General features: G+C 42.8%; 1 protein-coding gene across 10 annotated transcripts in view; it reads right to left on the reverse strand.

The window, feature by feature from the left end:
• PRDM10 (PR/SET domain 10) overlaps positions 1-14,019 on the reverse strand; it is a 47,242-nt gene that overhangs the window by 3,984 nt on the left and 29,239 nt on the right. For 8 of the 10 annotated variants that reach the window (XM_037409666.1, XM_037409672.1, XM_037409665.1 and 5 more), the window contains 11 exons: positions 13,797-13,808; positions 10,865-11,212; positions 8,920-9,075; positions 7,695-7,874; positions 6,766-6,876; positions 5,489-5,689; positions 4,759-4,902; positions 3,468-3,638; positions 2,046-2,186; positions 1,212-1,380; positions 488-600 (listed from right to left, as the gene is read on the reverse strand). In XM_037409666.1, coding sequence (XP_037265563.1) covers positions 488-600; positions 1,212-1,380; positions 2,046-2,186; positions 3,468-3,638; positions 4,759-4,902; positions 5,489-5,689; positions 6,766-6,876; positions 7,695-7,874; positions 8,920-9,075; positions 10,865-11,212; positions 13,797-13,808 — 1,746 coding nt within the window. The remainder of the gene's footprint in view (positions 1-487; positions 601-1,211; positions 1,381-2,045; positions 2,187-3,467; positions 3,639-4,758; positions 4,903-5,488; positions 5,690-6,765; positions 6,877-7,694; positions 7,875-8,919; positions 9,076-10,864; positions 11,213-13,796; positions 13,809-14,019) is intronic. The other 2 variants (XM_037409674.1, XM_037409671.1) reach the window with 1 other exon arrangement.

Below are 14,019 nucleotides of genomic sequence, written 5' to 3' on the forward strand. Positions count from 1 at the left end.
ATTCATACATACGAGGGCCAGACAGCGTGGGCCTTGTAAATAGCTAGATGCAGAAAACTATTTACTGTCACCACATAACAGAATATCATGCTCTTTCAGAAAAAATACTAAACAAAACCATCTTTTCCTTGAAGCTCTAGAGATTATTTCTTGCCTTTTGTAACCTGAAGTTTACGACATGACTAGGTTTGACTAGTAGCACTTTTCTCCTTAGCTTATGACTCAACACATCATGTAATTTCTTCGCTGTTCTGCCTACAGATTCTGCCCAGCACGGGACTCACTACCACTGTTACGGAAAGCCAGTGCCCTTTCGGACTATACAGTCTGGAGCTCTTTAGGTACACTGTTATTCTTTAACTCTGTGCCCCAGCCATTATTTCGGCATTCCTTTAACCTCCAAACTGAAAACTTTAAACCCAATACATTATTCTGGATGAAAAAAAACCCCCAAACAAACCCTAAAGGCAATGATTGTTTTCCTTACCTGAGTAACTGCTTTCACTTGTCCTGTGTTGACAGTGGTGACTGGTGTACCTACAGCGGTCTCTGTGATCACGTACTGGCCTTGGGGAATGGTCATCATCTGAATCTCAGATGCTAAAAAAAAAAAGAAAATTGCATAATCAAGGTCTTCAGTCAATCTCAAAGGCCACCTTGAAAGACAGTCTTCTATCAGTATTTCAAGCCTGAAACTGTGGCTGTTGAATAGGAATTCCGGTATTGTAAAGCCTCCTAAAATTCAGGCCTCAACAGAGTTATGCCAGCTAACATCAGATGCATATGTGGCAATTCATGCCTAGACAACATATCCTGTTCTCACCCAAGAAATCACAGAACTATCATCCAGAGCCACACAGACATGAGAAGTCATTTCACGTCACCCTCATCTGTACACTTCTTTCAAGCATCCACCCAAATTTGAACAAGCTGCATCAAACACATGGATTCTTGCTGAATGCAAGTTCCTTGGAATAAAGGAGCCCAGTCTACCTGCCCAAACCACGTATCAGATCATTATGGCCCTACAGCAGAAAACCTAGTGCAACTATTTTCTTTGTCTGAAACTATATTCTTAGATCTCTATGGATGTTAATCACAAAGTTTAATGAGCTCTGACAACACTACCCCATTCGGTAGCTGGAGAAACGGAGCACATACTAGTCCCACACACCAGTCAGACTACTAGTGAGAGCTCCAGTGACACTTACAGTAGCTCCGAAATGAGTTCCATGTGCTGGGAAGATAAGTGTGCTGGACCGAAGATCCTTGCTGCTGCTGGAGGGCTTGGTTTGGTGTCGATGTGGTTGTCTGTATCTGTGAGGGGCTGAGTTCCTGCTGAGATTGTTGTGAGGAGGGACTCAAAGGCTGACCCCCAACCTAGGCAAAAAAAAAAAAAAAAAAAAAAAAAAAAAAAGAAGAAGAAGAGAAAGGTATAACCATTCTCAGCGTACTAAGCATGTCTGTACTGCTACAGACATATACTTCTTATTATGGGAAAACACAAGGGTGGGTTCTACAGCATATCTAGCACAAGAACTGCAAAGCTCTCCTCCTTTTTCCCCAATTGGCTTCAGAGCAGAAATCAGGAAACTGAAATAGAGACATCGCTTGCCAAAGGTTACATAGCGAGTCTGTGGCAGAGAGCTGAGATGAGAGGCTAAATGCTCACAACAGCATGAAGAGCTGAACTCAAATATTGAAAGATATAAATGGAAGCTGGCATTCCTTAAACTGGCTAATTTTATTTAAGCTGCAGATTTTTCTGTTCCCAGCCATTTACCTTGTATACGCTGTTAGGAAAAAACAAAACAAAAAAACCACACAAAAAACCCAGACAAAAACACAGCAAAAGACTCCTAAACATCCTAGGAACCTCTAGGACCTACACAATGATCTCAGATATGTTCATGTGAGAGTCATTTCATGTATGGTCCTTTAAATGACATAGACTATTGCACCACTACATTTGCACCAGCAAATGTAATAGGCAAGCTGAGCAGCCTGGTAGGGAAAACGTTTCCTGTGAGAGGAGAGTGAAATACCTGCGTTGATGACTGAGCCGCTGGCGATTGCTCTGTGACCTGGATGTGCTGCACCTGGATAGCATGTTGGGTGTATGTCTGGGGGTCATGAAGCTGCCCAACATCCACTGTGGAGTGCTGGGACTGGTGAGGTGAGGTAGCCTGGAAAAGTCAAGAAAAATTAAAATAAATCAAAGCAGAGATTTATACTTCAAATTCTTTGCAGAAGCAGTCACGTAAACCTTTTCTGCAATGCAAGGTCTGGAACAGTGAGGTATCAGCCTAAGTGAGACCATGGAACACTCCTGTTCAAGCCTGCATTTAACTTCTGCGCTCCTCGAAGACAAAGAAGTACACTTAATAAACGTAACGGCCCCAAGATGGTTACATCTCAGTGATACCAAGTGGAAAGGACTTGCTGAAGGTCATACAAGGTGTCTGTGGCAGCAGCTGGACTCAAATCAAAGGGTCTGAAAACCAGGAGTAGCGTCAGCCACTGGACTATCCTTGTTTGTAAGTATCTTTCTATAAAATGTATACATACTTGAGAGCTGCCTATCCAGTCCTGTAGTATGGCATTGCTCAAAAAAGCCTTTAATCTGTAAAACTGAGCACTTGATCTGACGCAGAGCTTTTTGAGCCACCTGCTAATGGTTCCAATTGGAGTAATCTAATTGCAAGTCTCAGATCTTGATAAAATTCGTTTTAGCTGCAGGAACTGGTACTCATGCTCTTGTATCACTAGAACAGCCACATTTGATATTAACTGGGGCCGCTGTTCAGCCCTTTATTAGCCACGTTCATAACCTGATTTGTAATGACGGGCCAAAGAGAACACGGAATTTCTGATTCAAATACAGACACATGGTAGTTTCAGTCTCACCCAGTGGATAATAGATTTGAAGGCTATGGCAGTTTCTTACAGCTGCCTGAGTTATTTTCCTCAGCTCAGTTACTCTAGTTACACTCTATTTTTAGGAGGCTGTTGAGCATCATAGAGAATGACTATTCTAATAGATGATATGAAAGGAAAAAGCAAGTGTTTACATACTTCCAAATTTTGGCTCTGGCTCACTGAGAACAAGGAAGTACAAATTAGTCTTCCATTGCAAAAGCAGATCACCCACTGACCCACTTTTTCAGTTGCTGGAAAACCTTCCTAGAGCAGACTCGGGCAAGGGTGCCTAGATGGGTAGAACTAAGTTAAGACTGCATCAGTATGTCTCCAGCAAGCTGACCAAGACTGGCAGGACTATTTAGGCCCAGTACACAATGCTTACAATGGTAACCTTTTGCATTATCAATCAGTTTATCTGCAAAAAGTCTGCACCGCTTCTTATAACTGCTCCTTAAGAAACTTCCGTGCGCTACTGCCCCAGGGAAGCAGAGGCTTGATATGGAGGTGGTCAAAAGCACATCCCATCCCCCCAGCAGGCTACTCACCTGGGCCACTTGAACAACCTGCAGCTGTATGTGCTGAGGCTGCTGCAAGCCTGTGGCGGACTGAGACACAGGGATGTACTGGATTCGCTGGTAGTCTCCCTGGGGAGTTCGATAGTCTGTTGTGAGGGTCTGGGATATCTCTGTCATTGCCTGTGTCAGTAAATCTGTTGTCTGAGCAGGTAGAGAGAGAGAGATACAGAACCATCATCACATATTGTCTACTGGATTGAATACTTTTGCAGGGCTGTCGTTCTTTCATCACACTGAATCTACGCTTACACCATTGGGCCTAGTCATTATTTACAAGAGCTTAATGTGTACAGAAAATGGGGACATAAGCAATCACCCAGGATCATCCACTAGAATCGCTCTCTTCGGTCTAAACGCTAATCAGAACCATTAAGGGCTAACTTAACATACCATAATAAAAAAAATTATTTTAGTCTTCTGACCTAACAGTATTCTGTTAGGGAGCAAAGATCCTGCATTTGTAGAGCTGACTTTGTTTCCAAGTCAGCAGGTGCTTCTCTGACGTATTCTGCCTTTCCTCCTCACCTGCCAGGATGATACTTTTTTGACAACTGTATTTCTAAAGTCTGTGAAGACATTTAGCACCTAACTAATAAGGTTTATGAAGCCAACAGCATCCTGGTTGAACCTGCCCATTTTCGAGCAAAACAGTCTTTTACCCAGTTACAGTCTTGAAATAGGAAGGTTTAAACTGTGGTCAACAGGATTTTTAAAACTGTGCAGCATTCATTCCAGCACTGCTAAAGGACACAAAACTGATTTTCTTGTCTCAGCTTTTGCTTCTGTAGCGGCTGATGTACTAACAGTGGAGAGATCATCCACTGGAGGTTCATATCACTTGCTACTGAACTGTCCGAAGGTTAGTTTGACCCAGTCCCCAGCCACTGTTAAAACACGTCCTTCTTGATCCCAAGAACTGCAAGGCACCTCAGAACACTCCCAAAAATCCAGGAGATGTTTATTCCTGAGATAATTAGGCACGTGTGAAAGGCACATGTGGAGTCAGTAGCATACGGGTCTGAATGAAGGGAATGGAGTACAGAAAAAGAGACTTATCCTTAGAGCTCCAGAAATAAATACATAATTCCTGGCAGAGCAAAACTAATACACAGACTCAATAATGGAAGTGATCTCAAATAATGTTCTAACACACGCTTTAAAACTACATCTGCCAAATAAACACTAAGGCTACTATACCAAAGGGCTTCTGTTCTGTTTGGTTCCCTCAGGTGGCCTGACCTACCGTGTCCCCAGTCCTTACCACAACAGTCTCTCCGGTAGTGCTGTCGGTGGTGAGAACGGCAGGAGTGGAACTGATGACAGCTGTTGCCAGCGGAGCGTGTATTGTGTTAGGGAGCTGAGCAAACTCCGGGTGCTTCTTGCGAATGTGTTGTACCATCTTCGTCTACAGAGAGATGCAGAAAGGCGTTAGATGGTCAGTAACTCCGCTCTGGGCCAACTGAAATCAAACAGCCCTGGGGACTGCAGCTTTTCGGTTTCCCTCAGTAAGGCAGCATTAAGATTCACACTATGGGATGCTCTGTCAACAAGAGGAAAACAAGAATCATGAAGTTGCTGCTGACTAGAGCTCTCCAACACCAAAATGTTGCCCCGAACAGCACAGCCCATAAGCTTTTCTTCCCAGCACAACCAAATATTTTGGGGACCTTTTCCAGAGATCACCTTTTCTGCATTTTGTTTCCCTACTCCTCTCCCTCACAACTGTTAATGAGCAGTTCCCAAGCCTTTCTGTTTGTGACTGCACTCTGATAATGTTTTAATTTCTTCTTTCAAACTCATGCTCTCTATCTGGGGAATCTTTTTGCCATAAAAAAAGCAGGCTGCACCTCTATTGTCAGCATGCAGCAAGAAACCAGCACTCTGACTCAGAATAAAAGAGCTCTGCTTGCAGACCAACAGATGACAGACCGCAGTGGAAGAGCATCACCAGGGAGAGGCTGCCTTTTGCGGTTATGAAACAAGCCCTGTACCTTACTGCTGTACTGCTTGGAACAGTGAGGACAGCAGACCGGAGGGGTGGCTATGGTGCCTGTCAGCTGGGTGTGGGTGCTCAGCATGGGATCTGGCTCTCCCGGGCCTGCAGGGCGCAGCTTCCGGATACTTGGAGGTAGCTCAGCACCAGGATGGTTCTTCAGGATGTGTGCTTTGCGTTTACTGGCACTCTTGTACACCTGCAGGGTAAAGACTTTCAATGAAAACTGTGTAATCCTGATGTCTGCACAGAAAACAGCTACCAGTTATCTTTACCTGGAAGGTCTGCACTTTGCTTTAGACAATACACTTAGTTAAATCCCCACACAATTACAGTGTAACGCATGAATATACATACAGCTTCCAGTGTTTAATCAGCCTGTAAAAGCAACTCCTCGTGTAGCATACAGAAGCCATTTGAGAACATGTTGTATGCCACAACAAAATATCAAAGCAGGATAGGAAGGTAAGAGGAAAAGCCTTTTTGCCTGATACTTGAAGGTCAAATGTCAGAGAAGCCACTGATCATCATGTCATAAGGGTTGGTGCCTCCACTCTCACACAAAGCAAACCATTTTAACAGCCTTCAGTGGTCAACATATTTTAAAATTCTTTTTAGGCACATTAAAAAATTAATATTCTGTAACACAAATTAAAACCACCGATTTTTTTTCCCCTTTAAACAAAAGGAAGGGGGCATCATAGAGGGATGTACTGAGGATAAGGACAGTCAAAATACACTCCCTGGTAAATAAAGGCCCACATGCATAAACAGCAAAGGCCAGGGAATAAGAACAGGAACCCAGAAGCAATGCAGAGGAAGCTTCAGGCTCCACTGAACACTGGGAATTACTGGCATGCGACTAAGTAAGCAGCTTAAAATAAAAGGGGATAGAGACTCTAACTTTTAGACGTGACACAAACCAGAAGAAATTAGTGTTGAGGAATTACAGGCAGCTAGGATACTGAGGCCTGGGTTGCAAAAAGCAATACAGGACTAAGGGTGAGTGACTGCTTGCTGGACCACAGTGTTTAAGTTTTCCAACTCCAATGACAGCAGAAAAGGAGAACCGCAGTTTTCAATTAGTGTTCAGCTGCCTTATGTGCATTTCATCTTCGATTTTTTTGGACAGTATTGCAGGAACATTGCTGGCAAGCACCTCAAAAAAAAAAAAAAAGAGCTACAAACCCTGCCAGATGTTTCTATGCAGAGACAAATTAGCTGCACACAGGTCTAGGACTGAGCTACCCTCCAAGCGGTGACTTTCTTCCATACCTTATCACAGTACTGACAGAAGTAATCTCTGTTGGGTTTGATGATGGGCAATGTGAGCTCTGGCACCTCTTCTATTTTCATGTCTGGATGTCTCTTTGATAAATGATTCACCTTAGGAGAAAAAAAAAAAAAAACACCAAAGAACAAGACAGCATATTATAGCTGGAAGCCAAAGCAATTGCTGCTTCTCCTAGTCATGGATAACAGCCAAACCAAAACTGTAATGATGCTAGCCAGCAGCACCGGAAGCATTTGCTGCTGCAAGGGTTATTGTGCATTCGCAGCCTGCTGCTGAAGGTAAACACGATCTTGTTATATCTCATTTACAGTTTCTCTAATCCAAACAAGGTGGGAAAGGGTAAAATAGCTTTCCAGAATTCTCTTACAGCTGAGAGCAAGGTAACATAAAGGGCTTCTGCTTGGGGAGGCCTTTGTGAGCTGAGATCACAACCTTCACAAATTATTTGCAAATAAGATCTCTTGCCGCCCAACACCCTTTTATACAGCAGCACTTACAGGACATGGCCAGGAGAGGCCCCTCAAGAAGGGGAAGAAACAAATTAGGAAAATCGGGAACACTGAGGCTGTAAGGCTGAACCAGGCAATACATTAATCTCATGTTCTGTTAAATGCATTACACATCAATCAGCATTACTTAATGTTGAAATATGGTAGGGACAACCAGACATACAGAGGCGATTAAACATGCCAAGGTGCATGTTTGCTGAAGAGGTAAGACACCCAGTTTGTTTTTTTTTTTTTAAAAAAAAAAAGAAAAGAAAAAAATGTACCATCTCAACTCAGCTATAAACCCACTCAGTTCCACAGCATCCTTGTGTTCTGACCATTGGAATTCCATCTTCACTCCTTAACTATTTACCAAAATTGAGTACAGAAGTTGTAAGAGAAGCTGGAGCACAGACACTCACCAACATCCCCCTGCGGCGGAAACCCATCATACAGAGTCGGCACTTGAACATGAAGCTTTCATAGTCAGTGGAAGCTATCCGAGGCTTGAACGTTTTTGAGCGGCTGATTCTATCAGCTTTCTTGGCCTCCCTCTCTGGATTGTGCATCCTCTGCATGTGCTCTCGCAGTTTGTCTTTCCTCTAGGGAAGGAGCAATCGGGGAGAAAAATATCAGCACCACTTAACTGCCATACTACCTGTTACAAGGGAGAGCCACAGCGCAAGTTGTTCAGATCTCTCGACAGCTTTTCCTCTCCAGTGCTGCCGTGAGATACAGTTGCATGCTCAGGGTTAGATGGTTCAGCAGGAACCCTTCAGGCTTAGGTCTATCCTTCAAACCAAGCTGAGGTTGCTCAGCCACAAAAGCAGGAGCCAGACTAATGCTAATTCAGCAGCATCCGTAAGAACAAACCCCTCTGCTCTGGCTTTTCTTTGATTTTATCTAAAATATTAGTGCTCAGCTCTGTATGGCTGGAAACTTGCATCAAATCACACTCTTGACCAAGGACCACTTCATGTCCTACAACAGTACAGAACCTACTGCCCGCATGCAATCCAGCCTCTCTGGACACACGCTGTCTTTGAATGTGCTTCTTCACCCAAAAGTACCCAGTCCCTCAGTATCCGTGACAAGGAGCAGCCTGCTGCCACCATGGTTTACCTGGCTCACAATCTGCTCCATCTGTTCTGGTGGGATCTGGAAAGGCATCTGGATGTCATGTGCTGACAAGATGGATGCCATGGACACAGTGGCATTAATCAGTATTAATCAGTGGATTAATAATATTCACCCAGGAATATTATTAATCCACTGATACCAACAGGAAGTTTTCTTAACTAAACTGATAGAGGCAATGCAACCCAAGCACCTGGCAACTGAGCCGTATAACGACCCAGTTCTAATGAGCAGACAGAAACTCTCTTTGCTATTAAATTATTAGAAGTAAGATCTGACAGATGAGACACCCTGTTACAACAGAGCATGCTGGAGTGGATCTCGCCCCCTGTTCACCAGAAATGAATGTTGTTACACACAACACAGCACACGTACACATGCTAGACTTGCCTGCAAAGCTGCGCATTAGTTTCTTCCACCGTTGAGAACTTGAGCCTATCTACTTGAAGGAGGGTAAAGAATGGTGTTCTCCACCTGTATCAGGAACAATCTGGCCAAGAGTCTTCTTACCTTGAACTGCTTGCCACACGTGGAGCACAGGAAGTCTTTGCGGTCCGAGTGTCGCAACATATGGAGTCGTAGCTTGTCAGGACGACAGAAAGCCTTGTCACATTCTGTACACTGGTAAATCTTCTCTGAATGGAAACTGCGTACGTGTTTCTTGACCTAGAATTGCAGATCATAGAAAAATGGAATTTATTCAAAAGAGGAGTGTGTGGCAGAACACTCTAGGAAACTCTTAGCAAAAAGGAAAGAGAAAGAATGGAAAAAGGTTCTAGGAGTTCTTTAATCTGCTTTGGTTTACAAAGTATTTTACCAGAACAGTTGATATCTTGGCAATAGTTTCTGTACAACTATAACATCTTTATTATGCATCTGGATGGACGATTTCATTTCCTCAGGACTGACTCTTGAAGGCGTCAGCTATTGCACAGTTGGGCACTTAACGGGCAGCAAAAGTCCACGATGTACCAGTTTTACTGAATCATCCTTGAGTTCACACGTTCATCAGAGGTTCATTATCTTTAAATCGTTTGTAAGAAATCTAAAATGCATGGACTAATTCTTTTCAATCAGAAAGAATGAGCTTGCAATTACAATTGGCAGGAAAAAAAAAAGTCTAAGACAGAAAAGCATTTGCATGCCATTACTGCATGGCAATTACTTTTGCATACTTTGGGACTATCCTTGACCTCTGCAAAGTTCTAGTGAGGGTTCCGCTCCCCCCATCCCCCCCACCCCCCCACCAATAAAATAACTAATGAGGTTTGACAGTTGAAATCTAAGCACTACTGAAGAAATGGATCTCTAATTAAATCTTTACCTTTATCTTCTAGTACTGATCATACACAGAAGAACGTGCTACCTTAATCTGTTCCACATAAAAGTATTTAAACAGGCAGCAATCTATGGTGACTAGACTTAATTATTCACATAGCACCAAATGAAAAAAGTCATCTTTGAATTACAAAATAGAGCTGAATAGCTGGAAAAAAGCCATGGGATCATCTTCTGACTTTATCAGTTTCACAGGAAATTTCTGAATCCTCAACATTCTTCCTTGTTCAACACTTACAGAAGATAAAGGTTTGTTGCCAGGATTTATATTAGTAAATCACTTTTCCCCATCCTTTCCTCTTTAGCCTATTGGATAGTCTATCAGTTCCTATTACTTGACTTTTCAATTTAGGTCAGGCAGCTCAGCAAGATGTATCAACCTCTTTGGCCCTATGAAGGACACAGAATTTCTGCACGGTATGTCTCAGGTTTTTCTTACTGAACATCAAAATACAATGCTTAAGTTCTATTAATCTTCTCCAACGGCTCTGCATGCTGCACAAAGTAGTTACATTACTCTCTACTCTGGTGCAACCTCTCCTTAGCAATGTGCAGGGAGAAGGAGAATGAAGTACCCAGCTGAAGCCCAGGGGGAAAGTCAAGCAACAGAGCATCCTGATCTGTTCTGGCATTTCTACAAGGTGTTCAAATGAATTATCCTGACAAAAACAGTCAAGGGACTAAAGATGTAAACCCAATTTTTTTTCTTATTCAGAGTTTTAGTGACAAAGGACAAGGTGTATTCAAGTACAAATTGCACACAGCAAAAGACAATTCCTTTTTGTGCCATGGATCTGTACCAACCCAAAGCAGTTGGAATCTCTGTTTTAGGCATTTTTGGGGGAGTGAGGGACCACCCTCCCACAGTACAGTACTTAAGGCCAGACTGAAGTAACACATCTGATGATTTAAGTGGAAAGAGCACTTCAGTGGCATAAGACAACATCTAGCAGTGCTTGGTCACTCTTCCTTTTTAATTTGACTGACATTGGACCCCTTTATCTTGTGAGAATGAACTGACATGCAGCATTACACAAGGGCAGTACTGAAAAATTTGTAAACAGAGTGCTTGCGAGAGACCCAAAAGGCAGTGCTTCAAATCAGTACAGCATCTCACCTGGATAAAATCTGGAAAGCGTTTTTTGCAGGTAGGGCAGGTGAAATAGCCATCACTGACATGGATGGCCACATGGTCTTTAAGCAGATCCAAGCGGTCAAAAGACTCGGGACAGAAAATGCAGGAGTAAGTTTTCTGGTCCATGTGGAACTTCATGTGGGTCTCAAGGGCGCTGCTGTTGATGAAGCCCTTGTTGCAGATGTCACAAGTCAAAGGGCAGTTCCCTTCCCGTCCATGAAACCGCAAGTGCTGATCCAGTTTGTCCTTTTCACGGAAGGCCTTCCCACACTGGAGGCATTTGAATGGACGAAAGGATTTCCTTATGAACAGGTGCTGAAGAGCTGCATTCTGAAAAAGAATTGAAAAAACATTAGCTTATATTATTAAGTACAGACTGCACACCCAAATATTTTCAAGATTAAATATACCAGATGATCGGTGAACTTAAACTTCAAAAAATGCTCGTGCATTATAGATGCTGCCTCCATATTACAGAAGGGGAGGCAGAAGTTAAGGGACGTACCTGCAGTTACAGACTGAGTTAGGAGAACGCAGTAGAGGAGTTTCCTCTCCAGTCCCTGCTTTCTGCCAATTTAGCTAACTTTTGTCTTTGGTATGGCATTTTTCTGTAAAATAAAACTAAGTCCTCTCTGAAGTACAGCCCTGGGCCTGAGAAAAGCTGCAATTCCAGCTGATTGTTGGGGATCAGGTCACAAGTTCAGCCACCTTACAAAGGAATGGCGAGCTAGCACCCTGTCTTTCACTCAGGAGCAGGGCTTTATGAAATTCCACAGCCCTTTACAAAATCAGCCTCTGCACCAAAAATCACCACAGAGATGTGCAGCAGTGGTTTAGCATTTTGCCTGCAAACTTCTGGTAGAACATACATTCAAGAGATGCTGGCTTAAGCCTTTTCGTTATTATCAAAAAGAAGAATAGTTTCGAAACATTACAGCAGGGGCAGAATGGCAGGTTTAGAAGCAACAGGTAAGAACTTGTGAGCAATTTGCCTCTCTTTGCCATGTAGCATATATCATGTGCAAGAGCCTGAAAATAAAGATGACAGACACACACTGGTGCTAAATCAGGAGGAACTCTGATAGATTCTGTTGTCCACTCAGAGGGCAGTTGATTATACACAGTCAAACTTCCAATTGCTTTTCCTGGTATTGCAAGAAACTTTAAGAATATTGTGAGTTGAGCATAACACATGTTGTGCAAATATTAATTTTAAAATTTAACATACTGGGCTGCTCTTCCCTGTTTTCCTTCGCTCCTACTGCGCACAATTGTGCTCAGCCCCTAGCTCTTGTTACATAAAAGGTAGACTGAGGGGAAAGCACACACCAAAACATTTCACAATTATTGCCTCTTCCCTTTCCCGCCTTCAGATAAACGATGTAGAGCCCTCCGAGTCCTGATACCAGCACTGTCTGCTGGAGGAACAAATGCTGTTGGACACGATGCCTGTAGAAACAGGTAACAAGCCCTGCACCTGCATTTCAATACTGGATGAGAACTTCGATGTAGTATAGCTGCAAAGCTGGAAGTCAGTCATGTCCCTGCATGTGTGAACTCCCACTACACACATCACTCATACTGTACTCAAAGTACACTGCAATATTGCTATTTCTCTGCAAGAAGTCTAAGGAGTGTTTACTCTCCTCCAAAATAAGACCTGTACACTGTCGTTTATTGTGGTCTTCTCTTTTCAGATGTTACAGACAGGATCTACATCATAGTAGTGAGAGAAATAGCACTAGAACACTGCTGGCACCTACGCTTACACACGTTCAATATTACATACTTCTCCACAAGATGCGTTCAAGGCTTCTGAAAACGTATTTCCCTGGTTTCCTCTCTCCTTTTCTTGTGGGAATGTCTGGGCTGACATTTGCTGTGTCCCTTAAGTGTGTGCCAACAGCTGACACTGAGAAAATGAAGTTAAGAGCTCTTCTGCTAGAATGAGGGAACAGCTTGGGAATACTGCAAAATGCTGCACTAGAGATTAAGTTAGCAAACCTGAACGATCTTTTTCACTGTCTGAACTGCAGAGGGAAACCTATACTTTCCTTCCAAGAAAGGGAACGTGAGAGCAACCGTTTTGCTCTTTAAAAAATGCTAACAGTTTAATACAGGAGCCCCAAAGGAGCCCTCCCATGAATTATCATCATCTCCATTCTCCATTTTACAAGCGGAGACAATGGGAAATACACAGATCTGCTGTAAGTCACACCGTGAGCTGGAAAGATAGATGTGTGCTCTGTAAAGATTAATGTGTTTCTTCGAGTCAGAAATACATAATTTTCCCTTTACCTACAGGGATATGCTAATAAACCAAAGAGTTGACGAGATGCACTTCAAGTTCTTAATTCCACTATTCCTGTACTTTGCTATCGGATCACGGGTGCCTTACCAGTGACCTGACTGGTAAGATAGCAGGCCAGACCTCTACACCATGTAAATCAACACAGCTCCATTGCTATCTCAAAGGCTGCAGAAGGGTGAAATGTTTTATGGCTCTTGGGTTAGATATCAACCATAAACACAGAAAAAGAGAACTAAGTGTTGTCTCATTAACTGATAACATTGACACAGTGCAAAGAATTGCGCAAACAAATCCTCCAAAATTTTAAGATGGATATTATAGTATTTAAACTATAGCAGTACAGTTTACTCCTATAATATTCACCTTAAATTTGCAGTCAGTATGAAAAGAACTAGAAGAATGCAAACTGTTATCATATAACACTTAGTTCTGGGCATCGGTCACTTGAAGAAGAACAAATGTGACAAGTTACGATGCAGGCTCAATCAGGAAACACTAAACAGAAGTTGGACAAAACAACATGGAAGGCAATGTCGTACGTACGTACCATTTGATTAGATACAGCAAAAACCCAACGAAACAAAAAAAGCAAACCAAACCTACCTGCAGCTCCAGCTGAGCAGGCAGCATTGAGGGAAAGAAAAATACTTAGGTTATGCAATGGACTTTAAAACAGAAGCCTTGACTTCTGCAATAGTCACGCTTCTGCCGATCACTACGAGGGCCAGCTCTTCCAGCTAAGAGTTTACTCTTTACTTAGGCAAAACTCCTGAGATTTTTGCCTCAGGAAACACTAAGCAGATCTTCAAGGTTTACCCTGTAGTTA

This window comes from Falco rusticolus, chromosome 16 (genome assembly GCF_015220075.1).
Source record: "Falco rusticolus isolate bFalRus1 chromosome 16, bFalRus1.pri, whole genome shotgun sequence".
NCBI lineage: Eukaryota > Metazoa > Chordata > Aves > Falconiformes > Falconidae > Falco > Falco rusticolus.